The sequence below is a fragment of the Pavona decussata genome, unplaced genomic scaffold (assembly GCF_977016875.1).
Source record: "Pavona decussata unplaced genomic scaffold, jaPavDecu1.1 SCAFFOLD_232, whole genome shotgun sequence".
Lineage (NCBI taxonomy): Eukaryota > Metazoa > Cnidaria > Anthozoa > Scleractinia > Agariciidae > Pavona > Pavona decussata.
In genome coordinates, this window is record NW_028145637.1 from 45,965 (window position 1) to 70,498 (window position 24,534).

General features: G+C 39.0%; 1 protein-coding gene across 1 annotated transcript; it reads left to right on the forward strand.

The window, feature by feature from the left end:
• The first annotated feature begins 125 nt into the window (after positions 1-125).
• LOC146458590 (uncharacterized) lies at positions 126-23,382 on the forward strand. Its single transcript, XM_085090495.1, has 12 exons — positions 126-188; positions 1,703-1,774; positions 2,201-2,272; positions 5,002-5,073; positions 6,225-7,233; positions 10,543-10,621; positions 10,888-10,941; positions 11,154-11,213; positions 18,067-18,099; positions 18,422-18,460; positions 19,304-20,877; positions 21,031-23,382. Exons 4-12 carry the CDS (start codon positions 5,006-5,008, stop codon positions 23,380-23,382), a joined length of 5,268 nt encoding a protein of 1,755 aa, XP_084946621.1. The 5' UTR covers positions 126-188; positions 1,703-1,774; positions 2,201-2,272; positions 5,002-5,005.
• Positions 23,383-24,534: the final 1,152 nt, after the last annotated feature.

Genomic DNA, 24,534 nt, shown 5'->3' on the forward strand with positions numbered 1-24,534 from the left:
ACAAATAAGAGTAGTGAAGGGTTTATTTGTGCCTCAACCCTTGGGGCGAATTTTAATCCCAAACGTGACCTACATAGCCTTTCTCGAATATGGTTATCTTTTTTGTGATCTGCCAGAAAATTGGAGAAGAACAAGATAACGAAGCTCCATCGCGATCAATTTAAAGGTTTAACGGATTTATACGATCTGTAAGTAGATCTAAAAGAAAGCTTTTATTTGGATTAAGCCTTTGCAGAGTTAACTGACATTCTAGACTAGGCTATCGGGCTACTTTAACTCCTGTGGGTTGCATATGGTGTTAGTGGGAAGTGGGTGGGGCTTGGAGTTAGGGGCCATTCCTCTCATCCAGGCATAATCTCTAGAAAAAGAAAGACACTACAATGAAACTTGTCTCCGGCTTTAAGGTGCAAAAAGAGAACTATTGACTTCATCTAACGTGATAGTTTGGTTATGATTTTCAATCAAATCTTCAATTTTCAAATGTCTTATTTTCCACTCCCCCTTGACTTTTTTACCAAAAGTACCCAAAAAGGAATTAAAATCCATAGAAATACATTAAGATTGTATGGAAATATTACCGTTACCATAAAAAGCGAAATTTAAAGTTAATACCCGATGTTTCGGCGTCATCGTGACACCATTCTCAAGGCAAAGTGCATAAATTAATGCGAAGATTTGATTTCTATACTCTACAGTCTCTACAAATTAGCATAATAACAATGGATCACAAGTTCTTCAAGTGAATACCTTTGCGCGAATCGAGTCTGTTTGCACGTTAAGGGATGGTTTAAGTTTTCTTATGAAAAGCATCTCCTTAATCAGGCAATCAAATTTGTTCGAACATTTAGCTAGCACGTGTAATTGTTCTGAAAGACAAGGAGGTACGTTCGAGTTATGTTCGCTCAAGTAGTGTTTACAAATAGACGACGATTTTTGTTTGTGTCCATCAACGCGTTCGTGCAGGTGGCAGTGGGCGTAACCAACGTGCTGTCACGATGACGCCAAAATGTCGGCGATTAACTTTAATTCTCGCTTACCTATGTTTCAAGAAATCATTATTGACCCTAGGAAGTGTAACATTTTCAAGATATCAAGAGGACTATCAAATCAATCAAGGCACCTTACACTTCACCCCTCTCCTGGGAAGGATTGATTTATAGATTAATAGATTAATAAATTAATTGATGTGAAAAAGTGTCAACAACATGCATATTTCAAACCTTTCAAAATCCAGGCCATATCGGTTTGAAAAGCGTTAATATTTAGTTTTGAGATTAGTTTCGTCTGCAAATAAATATTATTTGAAATCATTTCTCTATCACCAGTTTTCCATAAGCAGCCGGGGAAAATGAGAGGAGTAAGGTTAAAGAGAATCGTTTTCGTCATAAAAAAATATTGCATTTGCGGACTACTTATCGTGGTAGATTTAGAAAAGTAAGGGGGTTTCTTGGTTGTATTACGATCTGTAAAACATACATAAAAAATGTTATCATTTCACCCTCCCGTAATTTGACGAGTAGATTATTGTATAGACTGCCCTTCTAAGCGATTGTTTGACCTGAAGGAAATTCAAAGCGATGACAAGTTGTTAGTTATCTAGGCTCCACTTAAACCAAAACGTTGAAAGGCATATAAAATAAAATGGTCACTTCTAGTGATGTTGGTCGATTCATTAAAACTTTTTTGTTTATGATTGTGGAAGGTATCTGTTGGAAAATGAAATTGACGAACTACCCGAAGGAATTTTTGATGGCCTAACAAACCTGCTGTCTTTGTAAGTACAAAAAACTGTTAAAATATTTTAAAATATACATCGTAACTGCGTAAGTAACTAAAAGAGAACCCGAAAGTTGTACGCAGTAAAGATTATCTTTCATCCATTAGTTCTCTCAACCACACTTCAATTACATTGCTTTTCACTCATTTTACTGCCCCAATAACCTTCAACAACAAATAAATTCAATTAATTGATTAATTAAGTGATGAGTTTTTCTTATTTCCCTTCTTTACTAGCTTAAGGAGTCAAACAGGTTTCTAGCGTACTAACTTATAGTCTTGTAAATTTTCACTTCAAAAATATAGTATGTGGTGGTGGCAGTAAACACTGAGCATACTGAAAAGTATCGTCCATGAGATGTGTCACCTTCCAGCTGTACTTGAACAATAGACAATCAGACTACAATGGTTTTTTTTTTTACAGTGACGTATCAGGCAATAATATACGAAACGTCACCAAGGCAACCTTCAAAGATACAACCAGACTGCGATTTTTGTAAGTTCATGAATCCACACCCAGAAATATTAATCATTTATAAAATAACCGTGTCTCAAAAGAACTGGAACGATCAAATTCAAGAACCTGATTGGCTAAAATCGATATTGACGGCGGTCTAGATTTTCCCGTCTAGACCGGCATCTAGACCGACCTTATTGTAACATTTGTCCTCAAAAAGTAACAAACAAAAAAAGAAAAAAAATGGCTTGTTCCTGTTAATAATACTAAATGGAAGAACCAGTAACCCTGAACGTGGAAGCAGGTAAAGAGAATGAGGAAACGTTGAGTCCAGCCTAGGAAGCTACGAGCAAAGATGAAGTCGAAATCGAGAAGATTTTGCAAGCGCAGAAATTCAAAATCATTCAATACAAGACTAAGAGCGATTAAATGCATGGAAAAAAACTTTGTGAGTCACTGAAAGAGTCCAGAGCAATTGAAAACATACCTACCAATTTGCGCGACCTTCTTTTGTCCAAATTTTTATCTCCGTTCGTAAACAAGATGGCACCGAGTACGAACCGTGTACATTAAGCGGCTTCCAGCGAAGTTTTCAACGCCACTTGCATGAAAAAGGAAGTCTAATTTTTCAAAGTCTAGAGAGGTTCTTGCTGCCAAACGAAAGAACCTGGTTCGCCAAAGAAAAGAAAACCGTCCAAATGCCACAAGAGAGCTAACTGAAGCTGAAGAAGATGCAATGTTTGAAAATGGCTGGCAGTTCGGTGTTCAGGATCCTAAATCATTAGGTTTCATGGTGTTTGCGCAAATTTGAGAAATTAAGGTATCCAGGTTCAAAGTTTCCGTGGGAATGATCCAACTCCCCCCCCCCCCCTCCCCCCACCCTTCAAGGGTGTAGACATGGTGAACAGATGCGTTTGCTGAATCCCTATAGTTCTGTCTTACGCATTGCGACACTGATCGACACTGAGCTGGGTTGCTCACCTACGCATCACATTCGAAATATTCTGTCAAAATACTAGCCTGTGACTGGTCAAACTGACTGTGACTGGCGTCGCTATATTCAAATGGCTTTCCAAACTGTCAGGAAAAAGTTGATTTAATTGAAAACGGACTTCAGTGCTCTGATTTCAACAATTTTCTTCAAATTTCCCGTTCAAAAGAAATCTTCATTACAAATGGTATGTTTATATACAACACTTTCAATTCATTTTAATAGAAACCGGCAATTTTTAGAGATCTGAAATAGTGGTTACACGTTGATTAAAATTTTCAAAATAAACTTTCAAAACAATCATACGTTTCTATTATTGTCTCGAGCTTAAGTCTTGTAAATTCATTTTTCCATTAACAGAGGCAATGCCACTTTAACTTTGTCATGAAATGGAAAGTCACTTGACATTTGGTTAAATAATGTTAATCTGGCAACAGTTCAAAGTAGAACAGTTGAAAAGATTGGAGAACAGCTGCCGGCGCTCGGCGCTAGTCGTGTTTTCAGTTGTGGCCGTACTGTTGTAGACAGCTGTAGAGCACCTTCCCGGTTCAAACATTTCCTTTTGTGTTTAAAGAAGTGCTTCAGTAGGTCGGAAGCGTTGGTTTTGTTGATGCCTGTGAACTCCAGTGTCTTGCCATATCGATCGTTGTACTAACACTTGAAGGCGAAGAACAGCACTCTCAGTTCCTTTGACAATGTTCTTCGCGACCTGCTTTATCTGGAGCTCTTCAATCTCCCCGTCGTCGAAGATTGCAATACTACTTGCTTTTTTCCTGGGTTCAGTTTGGGCTCAGTTGCGTTAGTTTTCGGCTCGCTATCTTTATTCAGCTACTCTCCTGTTTCAGTTTCAGCATCGATGTTAACGTTCTGAAAACTCCTTGAAAAAAAGTACCGCAGATATCAACATTTGCTATTTCGCCCAATTCACCACCACAGAAAACGATATGGGACCATATGGAAAATCCACGCTTTTTTCTGTTTCAATTTAATGATTTTAGACACGAAAAATTACAAAATTGCCGCCAAATCTCAAATATCCCGGAGCGAAATTGTTGAGCAAGAAAAATGTTACCATGGATGCGTTCGCAGGTGGCAAGAATATACATTTTGACCTGGCGCGAAATGATTTCTTTTCGGTTTTATTTGTCCCTAATAGTGGATGAATCGCGATACAAAACTAATCGCAATTTTGAGACGGCAATACCGCATTATATTGACGGCTCTGGGAGAAAACATATTCCGTATAGGGCGGAGTCGCATATTTTCTCCTAACCAGCCTTCAATATATACACCCTACTCGATGGTTTTACATATAACACACGCGGATATTTTGCTAGTTGTGGAAAATTTTACCGAGCCCCGAAGGGGCGAGGAAGAATACGAGCAATGAGCAAAATATCTGCGCGTACGAAAAGATTTTGCTATTCTGGTTTCTCTTTTCTGATCTGGTAAGAGTGTTGAAATGCACCCAGCATTATCTGTCCATCTATCTGTCTATTAGTATATGGTGTGTGCGAATGCATAAACAACACAGAGAGCCAGTGAAATGTCGTTGACCGTTTTTGCTCTGTTGTAACCCGGTCAAACAGGGACACTACAGTGTATTACGGTCTTGTATTTTGCTCGTTCTCTTTACCTTATTTGTTGAAATGACATAATAAAATGCGGTATTGCCGTGTCAAAATCGCAATTAGTTTCAGTATTAAAGAAAACCTGGAACATAACGTTTTCAGTTTGAGTATTTCCAACACATGACTTTTTCCCACTCCAATTGCAGGTACATGCATTTCAACTTGATGTACGTCCTCCCTGAGGGTTTTTTCGCTGATATGAAAAACATAACAAGGATGTAAGAAAATGCTTTCACTCTTGAGTATTAAAGTAAGATATCTGAGGGGAAGGGACAAGGAGTTCTGATACCACGTATATGCGAGCAGTAAAAGTAAGCGTTATTTAAAACAATTCCCTGGGAGTATTTTGAAAAGAATGATAATCAATAGTTTACGAAGCGGTAATGAAAATGGCAAACATGTTGGCAAACCAAAATTCGTCGATAAATGTAATCGTTTGTCAACGTTTGAATCAAAAATTTCTCAAAAACATCGATAATACTTCGGCTCAACGTCACGTGTTTGTAAAGAAACTCATGGGGGTACCCCCACGGCTTACATCATAACGAAGTCAGCAAAATGTTTTATTAATATTATTAATCTGGTGTCAATTGTGCGAGTTTGTAATAATCAACACGTTCTAGATGATGGATCCAAAATAATGTAATCCCTATATCTTCAGAAAATGTTGTGGCATCGAAAAGAAACAGCTCAAAGCATTGCTGTGTACTAAGTTTAAATTATACACGGCTTCAACAATGTTGGAGTCATAGACGGATGGAATCCGCCTTTCCCAGACGGAGATTTAAAAAAAGCGCTTGGTCTGACCACGCTTACCGTTGGGGACGAAGCTCAAAGAATGTTATGCGATGCCCCAAGTCTCTTCTTCTTGTTTTCGCAGAAAACATTATCCTTCTTACACCCTCTGAATGCCATTATTTACAACATCGCGTATACCTTGAAAGCTTTATGTTTTGATTTACACTTTAATTTGTGTTTTTGTCTTTGCGGCTACCAAACAATATCGCGAGATGAAAACTTATACACGAAGTAATAGTTACCTTTCTCAACTGAAATCTGTGCAGGAAGGACCAACGTTACAATACTTGTGAGTCTGAATGTCTCGGACGAGCCAGCCTATCCAGATGAAGTTCATATGTTTACCAGTATTGTGGACCACAAAGAGAGTCGAAAGCACAGAAATTTTCCGTATTGTGGTTCAAGGAAAGCAATGAACAGAGGCCGTCTTCCATTTCAATAGTAAAACGTGCTTCTTGTGTACCGTGTATATAACTAAAAAAATCAAATAAATTTCATCATCATATGCATCATCATTATATTATTATTTTTATCACTACTATTATTATCACTGTTATTATTTGCTCTTTAGAACTATGGATTCCAACATCATGTGCTGCCATGCAGAATTCAAGGAAGACGCTGCTTGCGACTATGTTCACAACGACAACTTCGCCAACTGTGACAGTATGTTCCGAAACCCTGGTCCCAAAAAGTGCATTTGGATTCTTGGAATTGTATCCACAATTGGTGCTTTCCTCGTCATTGTTTGGCGAACACGCGTTAAGGATAAGAACGTCGTGCAATCAATCATGCTGATGCACGTGGCGGCGGCTGATGGTCTGATGGGCATTTACCTTTTAATCATTGGGGTAATGGATGCGGTTTGGTCCGGTGTCTACTATTTGCATGATTTCGAGTGGCGAACTGGTTTGCCTTGCCAAATAGTAGGAGGTATTTCGGTGCTGTCTAGCGAGGTTTCCATCATGGTTCTGTCACTCCTTTCACTGGATAGGGTAAAACACATTGTATATCCACGCAGATTTAAGGTGCTGACTCAAAAGAAGGCCCATGGATTTTGCTTTCTGATCTGGGCTGTTGGTGCTGTGATTGCTTTCCTTCCTGCATGCGGCATCCGATATTTCTATGATCCAGAGTCCGGCATTTATTTCTATGGTAAATCGGTAGTTTGTTTGCCAATTCAGCTTACCCCTGAATTCATATCGGGTTGGGAATATTCAGCTGGCATATTTGTAGGTCTGAACCTGGTTTTTGTGGTCTTTATTATCATTGCGTACGCCATGATATTTTTTAAGACCTGGTCCTCCAAATGGCGCCTCACCCATCAAGGGACAAGAAGAGAGAGAGCACATAGAGCACAGACCGCCGATACTCAGAGGGAGACATCACTGGCCAAACGGATTGTGTTTATTGTCATGACCGACGTTGCCTGCTGGGCGCCCATTATAGCACTTGGAATGAAATCAGCGATAGATGACTCGTTCAGTCCAATAGGGGATATCGCTGTTTGGATTGCTGTTTTCGCGCTCCCTATCAACTCGGCAATAAATCCATACCTCTACACCTTCTCAACTCCAAAGGTATATAGTATATATATATATATATTTTTATCGTTTAGTATATTAGACAGTTTCAAAATGTTGCACCTTACTCAGATTTCGTCGTATATTACAATATCTATGTAAATTGCCCTTTTTGGAAGTAAGGTTTCCACCATTTAGCAACAAAAATTTTAATAACAAATTCAAATCATATTTGCGCTCATGATGTAGTCACGACAAAGATCTGGGTTTCGGCCGAGTCGTATATCCCCCTTGTTCCCCTTGATTGTCTCCTGCACAGGTCTCCTTGTTTCGATGATGTAGACTTTTCTGCATTCGAGAGGGATATATGCAACTTTCAGCGTTTCTGTGACGTCGTCGGCCCGAAATAAGGACAACCAGTCCAGTTTTTCTGTCTTGTGTGCTAAATCCGCCCTCGGAAGCCGATGAGAGTGAACAAGATCGGCGACATGATGAAGTCCATCATAAAAGGAAGATTCTTGGAGGACCTTTTCCAACCACAGTGCCAGGAAAACAGTGGTTAAGAAGTCAGGAGCCATAATCAGGGATGGAGACCGTAAGCGTAGAGTCCACACGTCCCCACGTGTTGCACCAAAAAATCTATTTTTAGAAAAAATTGCGTCATCCTTCACGTCATAAACCCGCCTGTATACAATTTGCGTGGGGCTATTACCTAATATGGAAAATGGAAGAGAAAGTCCGACAAATTTATATAATTTTAAATACTTTGAATGTAAAAATAACATTTTATTACCCTATTCATGTTTAAGTTCGTCCGTCTAAACTTACTAAACTACAGCTGTAAACTAACGCATTGGGGACAACTCCAGGAAATTCTCCTGGCTGGGGTAGAAAACATAAACCGGCTTACAGTACAACGAGTACAAACATAAAATATTCTCCGCGGTGCTGATATATATAAACTTAAATTTAATTCGAGAAGTCAGCTTCAACCATTTATTTCAAATTGGTGGTAAATCCTAAGGAGACGAGTTTTGGCCGTTTCTACTCGCTCACTGGCAGGAATATTCGGCACTTCCACCGAATTTTGTAAAACTGTCATTTTACGAGTGTATATGCATGGTTTTACGTAATAAGCCGGCCAAAGTTTAGCTTTGAAAACTTTTAATGACGAGTGCTTGTGAAACAGGTAATGGTTAAACAAGTAAGGGATTACCGAAAGAAAGGTTAAAAAGAATTCAGTTTATTGGCAGAAATAAAGCTTACGTAGTCAAGTTAAAAGCTGTCGAATTCAGCAGATTTCACAGATCAGTGCCAAATTTTTCAACATCGATCAGAAGTTAATTTTTTCCCTTATATTACTTCTTTTTGACGAAAAGCTTACTGCTTTTTATGACAGCTGTTGGCTTACTGAATTTCAAAAAGTATTACACGCAAGGCTTGAGATTAATGTTTTTCGTTTATTGTTGATTTCTATGGTCATCCAAGGGACAAGAAAGTTGTAAACACGTTCTTATCTATTTTCAAACTATTTCTATTTTTCAAGTTCGCAGGATAAATTTCCTCAACATTAACCTAGCAACTTTAACATCAAAATAAGCTAATAATTCGCAAAATGCCTCCAGCAGAACTTAAGAACTGAAGAGGTTAAACAAAACTACTAGCAGACAAACGAATAGTTTTTATGCATGTCCGCGGGAGTGAAAACGAATATTAAGCTAAAATGACAGAAGTAATTTTTACCTTATTTTGAAGTAAGTATCTTGACTAAAACCCAGAAACCAATCCAGATGTTTAAACTTGGTGTCGGTCACAGTCAAATGCATCCTCCACTGCTTTATATCCCGGCATCAGTAATAGGCTTTGTTTCTAGCCAAGAAACCGGCTGCGGTTTTACGAATGTGAGAAGGTATAATTTTTTAGCGTATTTTTTTTCCTGGTTAGAAGGTCCATCCATGTAGCCGGTTGTTGTTTTGCTTCTTCGTTTGCAAGGCCACAGAACTTGATTCCAAGCAGCTAAAAGCTCTTTTTCCAGTTTAACATGAGAAAGAAAACAGTCAAAGCTGACAGAGTTCAATATGGAGTTTGCGAAGACTGCGTAACAACTTTGCAGCATCATAACTTTCAAACAACTGATTAGACTTTCTCCAACATCAAATAACTGAACTTTAGACATTTTTCGGGTACTATTTGAACCATATCACACTGGCAAAAGTGACACGGAAAGAAGCTGAGAAAAAATTCACTAAAGTTTATAAGTACTGACGTGTCTGAGTACATATTCGTAAAAGTGTAAGGTTTTTTCATTCATTCGACTGTAGCAACGCACGCAGCGCCACCGTTTTGGCGCCTTTTTGACTTTACTGTGAGAGTCATGTGATCAATATGCTGCTTATTCCAAGGTTTTGAAAATATTGATCGATTTCGCCCCAATTAGAATCGACAACAAACATTTGTCAAAACGTTTTGACGGCTTGTCACACCACTTTCCTCTTCTTTTTGGTCTGTGTGTTTCCACAAGTGCTAGCATGTCAATCAAGGTTGTCTTTTTTCAACCAATAACGTTGATGTATGCTGGACCAGTGAGCCATGATATGATATAAACACGATAAGAGGAAAACAGAGTCAAAGAGCATGTATATTATTAACAATTAATAAATCAACACTCGTAAAAGACTTCAAATTTCACTCGGCCTACGGGCACGTGCAATTTGGTAAGCCTTTTGAAAAATTTACTCATGCTGATTTATCCCAAGTTACACTTGAAATCGTGTGATTGCCTATACGAAGTGACTTATTCGTGTACATAAAATTAGGGCGCGGTTTGGCAATCTAAAACTTACCGTTTCAGGTATAGTTAAAGTGAACACTAGCTGCATTTTAGGCTGATGGTACCTTTTATGGAGCGGAAAAAATTCAAAGCCAATTTATTCTATTAGCCATTAAGTGGCAATTTAAACAAATACGAATGAATGAATCGTCATAAAATGTTCATCGTCGATTGTTGTTGTTGTCGATCATCTGTGTATTGATGTACATCTATCCATCCAGTTTTTGTTAACAAAATATCGATGTATCGATTTTATGTAAAACAAATTTTAATAGTTTGTCTATTTTAATTTGAAAAATGTAGTATGAAAATAAAATATTATGCCTATCTGTCTATCTATCTATCTATCTATCTATCTATCTATCTATCTATCTATCTATCTATCTATCTATCTATCTATCTATCTATCTATGCATCCATCCATCTATCCACCCATATGTCTCTAGGATGGTGAACATTTTACCTATGGTCTTTATCTAATGCAAAACAAATGAAGTTTACAAAGAAAGACATAAAACAATTGATTTCTACCCCAGGCACAAAGAACCATTGAAAACAAATTGCGAAAGCTTTGGAACTATGTCCGAGGAATATCCACCTGCTGTGATGAGGAAGGTATAAAGTTTTCGTTAAACTTGTATTGATAGTTAGTGGAAATAGAGCAAATAATGACAAACTGTTTTGATTGTAAGTTCCACACGCTACAGTGTTGTCCTTTAAAAAGTCCGATAAAAATTGTCAATTCTTGGCTTAACTGAACTTGAACTATAATTTGCATCTTTGTCGTGCTTAGTTTTCTATTCGCTCTCTAAGCCACAAACTTCTCCCCCGTATAAGGTGTGCCTTTAGTTAAAATAACGTTTGTTTGCTGCTTGCAATAGAAGAAGAAGACGACGACGAAGAAGAGGATAGTGAGGAAGACGACGGTGATGAAGGTGACATTTGATTTTTTTTTGGCATTACTTTGCAAAAGTATACTACTTTTGATGATATTTACAATTGATGCCTCGCTAAAAATTGATCAGTTATACCTCCCTGGGACAATTTTGGTTAGGTTGACATTCCTATTTGTAGGTTTTTTTATTTACTTTTATCGTTTTTAGTCAATCAGTTTCACTCCTATTACTACTTGCACATATTTCAATAGATGAAGAAGATCAGGAAATGATAGAGATGCATGTTTTGGCTCATCCACCTGCCGAGCAAGGTACCTTACATTTAAGAGCGGCTGCCTGAGAATATCGAGAACTCGCGGTCAAAACTGAAATTTCGGCTTTCCTCATATTTTGTCAGAAGAATCCCTTTAGAGAACTATTTACGAAAATAACATTAAAACTTTCCAAAGATTTTTCGTTTTCGAGAATTCCGGCATAATGTGAAATGCCGTGATCGCGGCGCAGCCGGCGTGAAATTTTGACGAGATTTGGTGCATTTTCAAATCGCTCGGGAAGGAAGACGGCTTAGCGTATTAAAACGAGCTTTTGAAATTAAGTTAGGCATCCTTCTGAGAATACGGTCTTATGAAAATATTGCTGGAGGATTCTTATTTACATGCAGTTTTCAAAGTCCGAAGAATCCTATTTTCAGCATTTTTGTTGACACTTGAAATTGTGGAAACTTTGCGGACAAATATCGTGTCCTGGTACATCGAAATTTGAAGCAAGTATTATACTTTAGGAAAGCTCTATACATGTAGTGCAATATATAAAAAATCCAGCTTGGGTAATTTAAAATCCAAGCGTTGACGGAAGTAAACACATGGGGAATTTTAATTTTTTTTTTTTTCAAAAATGGCAGTGGTCACGCAAGGACAAGTTTTAAAATAAGTTTAAAATAAATTTATTGTTAATGTTTCAGTTCTGTTGGAATAAAACTAAGTTGTTATTCGGAAACAAAATCTCATGTGTTGATGGGTTTATCCCTATAAAAAATAATTTCTTTCCTAGTAGGTGATCACCGATCGCAAACAAAAAAATGAAACTTTCAGGTGTTATGTCACGCTTTCCTCGGTACGCCAGCGTCAACAATGCGAAGGATACGAAACGAAATCAGTAAATATTTCATATCAAAATGTATCTGAAACCCCCAACAGGCGACAATGTTTCATTAAATTACTAATCGACTTGCGTAAAAACGCCTTTGGTTCTGAAAAGTTGCGCAAAAGTCGCAGTTTTTATAAATCCTAGGTTTGTCAAAGCTGCATCTCATCCTCACTGTCAATAAAATGTCGTGACAGGCACTTACATTGAGCTGGACAAGCGAAGACGAGAATTCTAAAAGCTGAAGAACAAGGTATCTGTGTTTTCAATTTGCAGGCCCTAGACGATATATCATAAACAGAACTGAGATATCAGAGCCGGTAGAGAAAATCATGCTTTCACTTTAGTGCAAGGCTGACCATAATATTATCTTTAACGGCTACACTGCGGCTATAATATATTTGAATGAGCACTTACCGTTCCAATGTCTGCAAAATAGGCATTTAATGAACCATCCCCATTAATGCGAGCAATAGTCCACCCTTCTCAGTCCGATCCGGATAGAACAGCACCAGAAAATAACCAAGGTTGTTTGCATATTATGGCCATCACTGTGTACATAGCTATTTTAAACTTGCTATTTATAAACAATGACGCAAAATGGTTATAAATAGCAATGTGAATTCTTGGTTTGGAGTGGTTTGCTCGATACTAGAAACTGTATTTCTTCTTCCGCGATGTCATATTTTGCAGTTTCTATATATTTTCGGTTGCATTTATGGCTCCGTGCTCATTTTCGTCCTTGATAGACGACGAGTCCGGTTGCGGTCAAAGTTCGTACTATTACAGCAACCTGCGTTTCTTTGGGTGAATGCCAAAAAGATATCTCCAGTCATCCAGGTCCCAACGCCAGGAAGCTGTTTGCTGACGACAAAACTGACAGTGAAATGTAATGAATCCTCGCGCGCGCATGTTAGTAAAGTTATCGATCATCTGATGTTGTTGATTGAACAGATGAAGTTAAGTTTACTGACTTTACATTGATGGAATACAAACAGCGGTGATATTTCTGATCAACCTACGATGACCCAAGAACAACAGTCTTTACATTGATGGAATTTGATATTCTGAAAGGATGAGTCGAATAACAATCAGACCATCTGCCCGCGCCATCGAGATGTCTACGATCTTCGTTGGCGGTAGCCTCTCACGCAGTCGTATTAACTCGTATTAACTCCTCCCCGAGTCCCCTCAAAACGACTGCGTGGGAGGCTACCGCCAACGAAGACCGTACACATCTAGTTAGGACGTCTAGTTTAGTCGGAAGGGGCCGAGGGGGAGAAATCTGCGTGACTAGCATTCCGCAAGTGTTGCTCGTCCTCGCGCTCGCGAAACTCATATATGCCTGAATAAGCCCTAACATCATCATCATCATCATTATCATCATCATCATCATCACCATCACCATTATCGTCATCATCATCATCATCATCATCATCATCATCATCATCATCATTGGTGAATCGAAAAAAGGCCTTAGAGGTGCGGCATATTCCTTTGCTTTTTTTGTGAGCATGAGAAACCTGCAGTTACTATTAAATGACATCTGTAGTGCGGAAATACTTCGGATTATATTGTTGAATACCTTTTTCGTGCAAGGGTATGTGTGTACTGAAGGAGATTCAAAATTCGTTCAAATTAAAGTAGCTACAGCGATAGAATGATTGCTGAGACCATAGCGGTTTTTGAATATTATTTTCTCTCTTTTTTTAAAGTTTTATCAGTCACCTTTCCTTCTAAGACCAGAGTATTGTCTCCCTATACCACATGGTACCCTCCTCTTAGATAAAACAATAGTTTCCCCGCTTCCTCTTCTCCCCGCATTAACTTCATTCATTGTCCTCTTTTTTAAATGTCATACACCGTATTCACAAATGGCGGACACGCGCGGAAAAGACTGGCACTACGCATCAAAACGAGGCGTTTTAGGATAAACAAAAAAAATTTCCAGTCATGTAAGCTTCTAGAGGGTCGATAAGTGCTGAGTGTCTAAAAATTGAGTTCTTCTGATCACTTAGTCCGAACGAGTTCAAGTTCTAGTGTTTATTATTTATTGGTTGGCTTCTTGTAGCAATCTCAAATGCAAACTAGACACTCACAGGAAAAAACTGAGTTAGATTGTTTGTTTCAAACCTTCGAGTGTAATGTCTACAGAAAATATGAAAAGTTGTTTGAAAGATCTTCACTCTAGCAGGAGCCACAAAGGTTTATTCAATGTATTTTTTGGAAAGGGAATTAAAACAGGTTTCAAAGGAAAGAAAATGAATCTACAAACGGACGCAGTTCCAAAGAGAGTTGCGTGGTGATTACTACTCGGAAGTTCCGATCACAAAAGCTACAAAAACTGACTCCTACTATTGTGAACAGCTATAATGCCTAAAAAACGAAAAAAAAAAAAAAAAGGAGGTGGAGGGAAGGTACTGAAAGAAAAAGTTTAACTAAGGAAGCAATATGTGAGCCAAGACTTAAATATTTCGGTACATTTTAGGCGCTTTTTCCCCGAACTAAAAAATATATCATGCATCGCAAGATTGGCCAAGATTCATGCAAGTCATTGAAAATGTGGCAGTTACCAAAGTCAAGAGGAACTACTGGAAGTAAGGTATCAATTTTAAGAAAACAATCCTGCAAGGAAATTCAGGAATGTTACTCTCAAATGCGTTGAGGAATGGCAAGTTTAGGAACCCAGTGTAAAGCGAAATACGATAATCTAATTCTAACAAATTACCTAATTAAGTATGCAAATCTTTATTGATTTCAACCGAAATGCCGATTAAAAACCCACAATGCTGTGTTCTCTAGTCCCTGTTTCACGGAATACAATTTTCTCATTCAGGCAAGAAATATTCCTTCTGAGCTTGTTCCTTTATTAAACGGTTGGATTTTGATAACTTGATTGATTTAACAAATTATGAATTTTGAGGGGACTGCATTCTCTGCTTGTTGTTTACAGTACGGCTACTATATAAATGAATCGAAACAGACAAGTTTTGGTTCATCTGTTGCTTCTTTTTAAATTATTCGTCCAGCCGTTTCTCTTCACATCCTTCACGTCTTTTTGTTGTTGTCTTCGTCTTTTTTTTTCTCGGTATTATAGCGGTTTAGACAAATGGTTGTAGTCTCTCTTGCGCTCGGAACGTCCGATACGAAGTTGATCACGCAACTCTCGTTAGAAATGCATCCTTTTGTATGTTCATTTTGTTTCCTTCAAGACCTATCTTACCTTCGGATTCCGAAAGACATACCAAACAAACTTCTGTAGTACAGTATCTCTATCGTCCCTCTATCCATCTGCGCTCGAAAGTTGAATCCTTCGGAAACAAAAACTCTAACCGATTTGTTTCCGTGATTGTCTATTTTGCATTTAGGATTGCTAAAAGAAACGAACCAAGAAACACTAGACCACTCTCGTTCGGAATAAAACCAGTGATCTGAAAAACTTGCTGTTTAGGAGCTTATCAGCTAAATAGTCTCTCTGTGAGCTTCTACTCGCAGGCAAATTATTTTTTGTTTACCCTAAAACGCCTCGTTTTGATGCCTAGTGCCAGTTTTCTCCCGCGCATCCGCCATTTGTGAATACGGTGTATATTCACTCAAGATTGTTTGAGGGCCGGTTGGAAAAAGCAAGCGCCTGGGATCTAGGGATTATTTTCAGCAAACTTATATATCTATTAACAAGTTGAATGCGTTGTAACCAGCTTTAAATCAATGTTATTTTCTTTACTATGGAAGAAAATACTCAAAAAGACTCAGAAAATGCTGTTTAATTAGCTACGATAAAGGTCGTTTATTGACAGGCAAACAGACAAACAGACTACACGGGTTAGTTGAACTCCTCAGTGCGAAAAAGATGAAAATACCGCAACGTTTGTTTTGATGGAAGTTTCGTCTTCAGTGAGCAATACCACGTGTAGGTGATCTACCTTCTACTCGAAAATATGCCAAAGCGCCGGGCAAAATGGAATTTTATCTCATATCAGCGGTATCGAAGCGGCAGGCAAATACAACTCGGATACTACACTGTAGTTATAAAAACGTAAACATGTCATTAACCCTAGCTATCGACTGTGAGGTAGAAAATGTCGCTGTTTCGTACAGATTCATTTAAGAACTGAGCAGATTGTCACCCTTCTGTTTAGTGAAAAACGTACTAGTTGCGTGAAGTACAATAATGAAATTTGTCGATCGTTCTGGTCTTGCGTTTTATGCCACGGCAATCGGCCTTTACGAATTTTGCTGTAGCATTAGTTATCACTCACTCTAACTGTGAATAATTTTTTGTATAGGAATATTCAGCAACGAAAAACTGTTTAGAGTATTACATTTTGTATTGTAGCGATAACTTTGTCATTCTCTCGGGAAAATATATTATACAAACTATAAAATGTATTTCAAATGTGTTATCTAGTACTTGCGTGACTGACCACTGACTGACCATTTTGTTAACACTTGACTATAAATGTTATACCCAAACTAGATTTCTTACATGTTGCAGTAAAATAACAGATCGTACCTCAAGCATACCTGTTGTTGTAAGTTTCGATGTACCAGGGCAAGATTTTGCCTCGAAATATTTCCTCATTTTCAAGTGTTCACATGCGAGGAGTTCAACAGTCAGCATGTTGTTGATAGGCTGTGATCTAGAAAACATGCCTGCTTTGCACAGCTTCACAAACCCAAAAGTGATTTTAACGCCTGCTATTAGCTTTATTATTGAAACAAGTTCTTATTTAGTAAGATATATCATAAATACTTGGTTCTAGAAGTACTTCTAGATGCACCATGTGACAATGAAAAAAATTGGTTGAGATCTGGACGAGCAGAAAGGTTACATGACACTTTGACCTTTTCAAATTTGGGGTTACATCTCACTCCCTAGTTAGACTTATTTTATTTAAGGTATATAAAGCAATTCAAAACTTATTAGATCATTAGATTTAGTTTTGGAACAAGAATTATATAATTCTCCGGTAAAAATAACATACAAACAATAATTTATTGAAACATGTCATCTTGTCCTTGCGTGACCACAGGAATTTTTTGAAAAAATATGTCAAAAATTCCCTATGTGTTTTATTCCGTCAAAGACTGGCTTTTAAATTACCCAAACTGAATTTTTGATATGTTGCAGCACAAGAATAGAGCTTTGCTCTACTGTAACTTTCATTGTAAATTTTGATGTACCAGGAAAAGAATTTTGTCCGCAAAGTTTCCACAATTTCAAGTGTCAACAAAAATGCTGAAAATAGGATTCTTCGGACTTTGAAAACTGCATGTAAATAAGAATCCTCCAGCAATATTTTCGTAAGACCGTATTCTCAGAAGGATGCCTGACTTAACTTCAAAAGCTCGTTTTAATACGCTAAGCCGTCTTCCTTCCCGAGCGATTTGAAAATGCACCAAATCTCGTCAAAATTTCACGCCGGCTGCGCCGCGATCACGGCATTTCACATTATGCCGGAATTCTCGAAAACGAAAAATCTTTGGAAAGTTTTAATGTCATTTTCGTAAATAGTTCTCTAAAGGGATTCTTCTGACAAAATATGAGGAAATCCGAAATTTCAGTTTTGACCGCGAGTTCTCGATATTCTCAGTCAGCCGCTCTTAATTTGTTTTGTTTCGTTTCTTTTTCTTTTTGTAACACTTCCTGCATTCCAATTAAACCCAAATCATAGAAAAGCAAGCGAATTTTGATCAAAAGATTTTTTTGGCCAGAAAGTTGTTTAAATTGAACAATAATGATGACGAAGGCGCTGATATGATGCATGTTACCTTTGCGTTACCAAGCATTACAGTCAAAGATATATCGTCTCTTATAGGCTATTTTTTTGTACATTGCTTTTGTGCACTGTTTACTATCGCCAAGCAATTACCACGTAAATCGGAGACCGGGAAGAAACCAAATAGTCCCTTAAAATGTAACAGAATATTTTCCAGTGATGTCCATTTTGAAAAAAAAAATTAAAAACACTAAACATTTAAACGTTTTGCTAGAAAATTGTACTATTTTGTTGATTGCAGATCAAGAGATAGCTGATGCATCATCAGATTCAGGTAAATATAAAATGATCTCCCTTCTCTCTTATGAGGATTATTTAACATCCTCCTGATTCAAAACAATGAAAGTATGACGTACGGTACATGATTCTACAATAACATGTAGGTATGAAGCCAAATCGACTGATCAGTAATAAGCGAATAAATTATAAAAAAAACGTCTGTGAATTGATAGCTGAATATTATTGGAAGAGGCAATCATTCAACAATCTGCAGTCACTATGCTCCTGTACTTGTTTAGTCGGTGAAATTAAGATCAACAGTCACCTTGTATTTGATAACGGTAGTAAATGATCATTGATAAACTTTCCTTATGCAGATTATGAGCTGGAGGAGCCAGTGGTGTCAATCGTACAGGGTACGTAAATAAAAACTCTATCTCACATATTACGTTAACATTACCGTTATTCTAAAGAGGCGGTCCATTGAGAGAGTAGATCTAAAACCTTACAAATTACACGAATATTGTGGTTTCTCTAGTATAAACTAACTTGATGTAGCATTGTTTTATTTTTTTTTCTAACAAAACGATTTTCCAAGAAAAAGTGGTGTGGTGACTGATGGGGAGCGATTATTGAAAATGTAAAATTTAAAAATTATTACTCAGCCAAAAATCACTGAATGACAAGCCACTCTGCTGTGGATATGCCACTGAAATTCCCATTTATTTCTTTTTGTTCATTTTTGTCATTCCTGTTTAAGGCAAGTACTCTACTCTTAGTTTACGTGCACAACGCAAGAACAACATTCCAGAGTTAACGAATTTAACTTTCTTTTTATCAAGCTACTGCCCATCCGTATCCCAAACGACTTTCCAAGGGCGAGAGTGGTGCTCAGCTAGGAAAGCATGACACAAAAACGTACTTTTACTGTAGTTAGCTAGAGCACCTTCCTACCACACGTGTTGACATCTGGGAATGTTTTAACTGATGAAAGTGCACTATATCAATTATAAGCTCAATTATTCTTTTAGGACACTTTGGTAATTTCTTCTGTATCATGGGATACTGAATGTGCCCCACAAGACGTTTTATAAATTGGGATACGTCGTTTTTATCTTGCTCGGAGAATGGGCACTGAGGACGTAACAAACATATGTTAAAGATTGGCATTGACCTTAGTTTAGTATGCATTACGTTGGCTACTTACTAGTATCTTAATTACTCTGACAGTTGTTTAAAAAAACTTTAACTTATTACAGTGTATAAAGTTGCTTGTGGTGAGGAGACAGCAGAAACTAAACTTGCACCACTAGCAGAAGAAGAAGAAGTGGATTTGGAGGAAATCACAATTGTCACGACGTATGGTAAGGTAAAAGAGGGAGCAGCTACAGTGAATAAAGTTGTCTGTGATGAGGAAACACCAGAACCTAAACTTGCACCACTGGCAGAAGAAGAAGAAGTGGATTTGGAGGAAACCACAGTGGTCACGACTCATGATAAGGTGACAGAGGCAGCAGTTGCAGTGAATAAAGTTGCTTGTGACGAGGAGACACCAGAAGCTAAACTTGCACCATTGACCGAAGAAGAAGAAGTGGATTTGGAGGAAACCACAATGATCACGACGCATGATAAGGTGACAGAGGCAGCAGCTGCAGTGAACAAAGTCTCTTGTGATGAGGAGACAACGGAAGCTCAACTTGCACCACCGGCAGAAGAAGAAGTGGATTTGGAGGAAACCACAATGGTCACGACTCATGATAAGGTTACAGAGGCAGTAGTTGCAGTGAATAAAGTTGCCTGTGATGAGGAAACACCAGACCCTAAACTTGCACCACTGGCAGAAGAAGAAGAAGTGGATTTGGAGAAAACCACAATGATCACGACGCATGATAAGGTGACAGAGGCAGCAGCTGCAGTGAACAAAGTCTCTTGTGATGAGGAGACAACGGAAGCTCAACTTGCACCACCGGCAGAAGAAGAAGTGGATTTGGAGGAAACCACAATGGTCACGACTCATGATAAGGTGATAGAGGCAGTAGTTGCAGTGAATAAAGTTGCTTGTGACGAGGAGACACCAGAAGCTAAACTTGCACCATTGGCCGAAGAAGAAGAAGTGGATTTGGAGGAAACCACAATGATCACGACGCATGATAAGGTGACAGAGGCAGCAGCTGCAGTGAACAAAGTCTCTTGTGATGAGGAGACAACGGAAGCTCAACTTGCACCACCGGCAGAAGAAGAAGTGGATTTGGAGGAAACCACAATGGTCACGACTCATGATAAGGTGACAGAGGCAGTAGTTGCAGTGAATAAAGTTGCCAGTGATGAGGAAACACCAGACCCTAAACTTGCACCACTGGCAGAAGAAGAAGAAGAAGTGGATTTGGAGGAAACCACAATGATCACGACGCATGATAAGGTGACAGAGGCAGCAGCTGCAGTGAACAAAGTCTCTTGTGATGAGGAGACAACGGAAGCTCAACTTGCACCACCGGCAGAAGAAGAAGTGGATTTGGAGGAAACCACAATGGTCACGACTCATAACAAGGTGACAGAGGCAGTAGTTGTAGTGAATAAAGTTGCCTGTGATGAGGAAACACCAGAAGCTAACCTTACACCACTGGCAGAAGAGGAAGAAGTGGATTTGGAGGAATTCACAATGGTCACGACTCATGATAAGGTGACGGAGGTAGAAGCTGCAGTAAATAAAGTTGCCTGTGGTGAGGAGACACCAGAAGCTAAACTTGCACCACTGGCAGAAGAGGAAGAAGTGGATTTGGAGGAATTCACAATGGTCACGACTCATGATAAGGTGACGGAGGTAGAAGCTGCAGTAAATAAAGTTGCCTGTGATGAGGAGACACCAGAAGCTAACCTTGCACCACTGGCAGAAGAAGAAGAAGAAGAAGAAGAAGAAGAAGAAGAAGAAGAAGAAGAAGAAGGAGTGGATTTGGAGGAAACCACAATGGTCACGACTCATGGTAAGGTGACAGAGGTAGCAGCTGCAGTGAATGAAGTTGCTTGTGATGAGGAAACACCAGACCCAGAAATTGCACCACTGTCAGAAGAAGAAGAAGTGGATTTGGAGGAAACCACAATGATCACGACGCATGATAAGGTGACAGAGGCAGCAGCTGCAGTGAATAAAGTTGCTTGTGATGAGGAGACAACGGAAGCTCAACTTGCACCACCGGCAGAAGAAGAAGTGGATTTGGAGGAAACCACAATAATGACCATGCATGGTAGGGTGACAGAGGCAGCAGCTACCGGGAATAAAGTTGCTTGTGATGAGGAGACAACAGAAGCTAAACTTGCACCACTGGCAGAAGAAGAAGAAGTGGATTTGGAGGAAACCACAATGGTCACGACGCATGATCAGGGGACAGAGGGGGCAGCTGCTGTGAATAATGTTGCTTGTGATGAGGAAACACCAGAAGCTAAATTTGCACCACTGGCAGAAGAAGAAGAAGAAGTGGATTTGGAGGAAACCACAATGGTCACAACGAATGTAAACCTGGCAGAGGCAGCAGATTCTAACTTGGTGACAGGGGCAGATGCGGAATTGGCAGGTGAAGCGGGTGCCGGAGTGCCGAATGGAGTGGATGCTCAGGTGATGGGAACACAAGATGCTGATGTATTAGAAGGCGTTCGGGCGCAGTTGGCGGAGAGGACAGAAGCTGAAGTGTTATCATCGGCAGAAGAAAAGGTGGCATCCGTTGCACATGCTGAGCTACCAGAAACAACAGGTGCTTTAATTGGGAAAATGGAAAAAGCAGCGGGGAGAGAAAAGGCGAAACTTGATGTGGCGAATGCGGCTAAAGGTAAAGTGGTGAAAGAAACGGAGGCTGTGTTCTCAGAAGCTGTAAAAGCTGAAGTGGAACGGGCATTGTTCGGTCAACTGAAAGAAAGAGGATACGCTGAAGTGGGGGAAGAAGCAAAATCTGAAATGACGAAAGCAGCACATGTGAAATTGGCGAAACCAGCAGATGATGAAGTTGGTGAAGCAGCAGATGCTGTAGTGGTCAAAAAATTACATCCCGGTGTGACGAAAGTACTGAAAGAGGTAACAGAAAAAGAATTGGCAGTAGCAGGACATGATCATTTGGCTGAAACAGGATATGCTGATCTGGGTAAAACAGGAGACGCTAAAGTGTCGAGAGCAGAAGACGTTGGAGATGTTGAAAATGCAGATGCTAAGAAAGCAAGAGTAGCTGAAACTGACGTGGGACAAGAAGAAGAAACTGGAGGTGCAGAAGCAGCATTTAAAGGTGTTATGGAGGCAGGAGACCATGAATTGTCAAAAGCATCAGGAACGGAAGAAACAGGTACTACGGAGACTGAGGCAACAGATGATGAATTGCTGGAAGACCTAGAGGATGAGCTGTTAGTGCCTGCAGAATACGAGGTGACAGAGTCATCGCTTGCACAATTTGGGAAGGTACGAGATGCTGAAGGTGGAAAGGAAGCTAGAGCTGGTGCGGTGCAGGGAGCAGAAGCTGAGAAGGCTGACGTCGTAGCGACAAAGGAAGCAGATAAAGAAGTAACGGAGATAGTTGGTGGTGAAGTTTCAAGACCAGTAACTGCTGACGAGCTGATAACAACAGATTTTAAAAATAGAGAAGCAGTGGATGCTGAAATTATGAAAGTAGCCAAAGCTAAGGACTTTGAAGCCTTCGAAGCAGAAACCAAGGAAGGAGCGGCAACTGAAATGTTTGAAGCAGCAGATGCTGAAACAACAGAGGCAATGAAAACTAATATGGTGGAAGCATCTGATAAAGAAGTGTCTGAGGCGGAAACTATTGAGTTAGTGGCGAGAGAAGATGGTGCTGAGACGACGGAAGCGCTGGAAGCTGAGATGGCGAAAGTAGTAAAAACTGACAAGACGGAAGAAAAAGAAGAAGAAACACCGAAATATCAAATGCTGGAGGCAGTACACCAAGCAGAAGATACTGACGTGGTAGAAGGATCAGACGCTGAAGTAGTTGAGAAAGCAGTTTTTGAAGTGGGGAACGAAACCGATGTTGCAATAGCGAAAGCAGCTAATGCTGAAAGAGCCGAAGCGCTGGAAGATGAACTGTTGAAAGTAGCAGAGGCAAAAGCAGAAGGTGAAGAAGCAGCAGATGCTGAGGAGACGGAAGAGGTGGAATCATCAGATCCTGGAGTAGCTGAGGCAGTAGTAGAGAACGCAACACGTACTGAAGCGTCGAAAGCACTACAAGCTGAAGGATTAAAACCAGGCAATGCTGAAGTGAAAGATGCAGATAATGAAGCGCCAGAAGCAGTGCAACCTGAGGTGGAGAAAACAGGAGATGCTAAAGGTGGAATCAGCATCAGTTAACTACTAAGCTAATCAAAAAATCTCTCTCTAAGAATTAACTACTATAATAACATATCTTAGGCTTTTGCTTTTTTTCTAAAAAGGGTTATATAATCACGACCGATTGTTACAATAAATATTTTGTAGGAGACAAAGATATATTGAATGCAATCAGTAGGATGTAATATAGCACGTGGTTTCACATAAGGCAACGCTGTTAATCGTCAAATTAATTATAGCTAATAACATAAACGAGAGAGAATCGGAGTGTTTCATTAGTGACGTAATGGATTCTGATCGCTTACCAAACACTGTCTCTCTCTTCTAATAATTAACTAGTAAAATAGATTTCGCATTTGCTTTTTCGTAAAAGAGATTATATAACTTTGACAGTGTTTATTTGACAGTCGTAAGGTGGCAGGTACAATAACTCTTACATCGACTGTAACACACTGATTGTGATTATAATCTTTTGTAGCCGGGGACCAATATGTATTACGTGCAATTACTACAAGATAAGATAGGTAATGGTTTCATATAAGGCAACGCTGTTAATCTACAAATTAATGATAGGTAACAACATGAATGAGAGACAAACGCAGTTTTTGGAATAGAAGACGAGTTGATCCTTATAGCTCAGCGCAAAACTCTCTCTCTTAGACTTAACTAGTTACATAAATTTTGCATTTGCTTTTTTCGTAAAAGGATTTTATAATCTCCTTCTTTGACGGTGCTTATATGAGAGTCATAGGATGGCAGGTATAGACTCTCATATGGACTGTGATACACCGCAATTGAGATCATAAATCTTTTGTAGAAGACCAAGATGTATTGAATGCAATCACTAAGATATAATATAGCACATGGTTTCACATAAGGCAACGCTGTTAATCGTCAAATTAATTATAGCTATTAACATAAACGAGAGAGAATCGGAGTATTTCATTAGTGACGTAATGGATTCTGATCGCTTACCAAACACTGTCTCTCTCTTCTTATATTTAACTAGTAAAATAGATTTCGCATTTGCTTTTTCGTAAAAAAGATTATATAATCACTAACTTTGACAGTATTTAACAGTGTTAAGGTGGCAGGTATATAAGGTAGCTAATGGTTTCATATAAGGCAACGCTGTTAAACTACAATTTAATGATAGGTAATAACATAAATGGG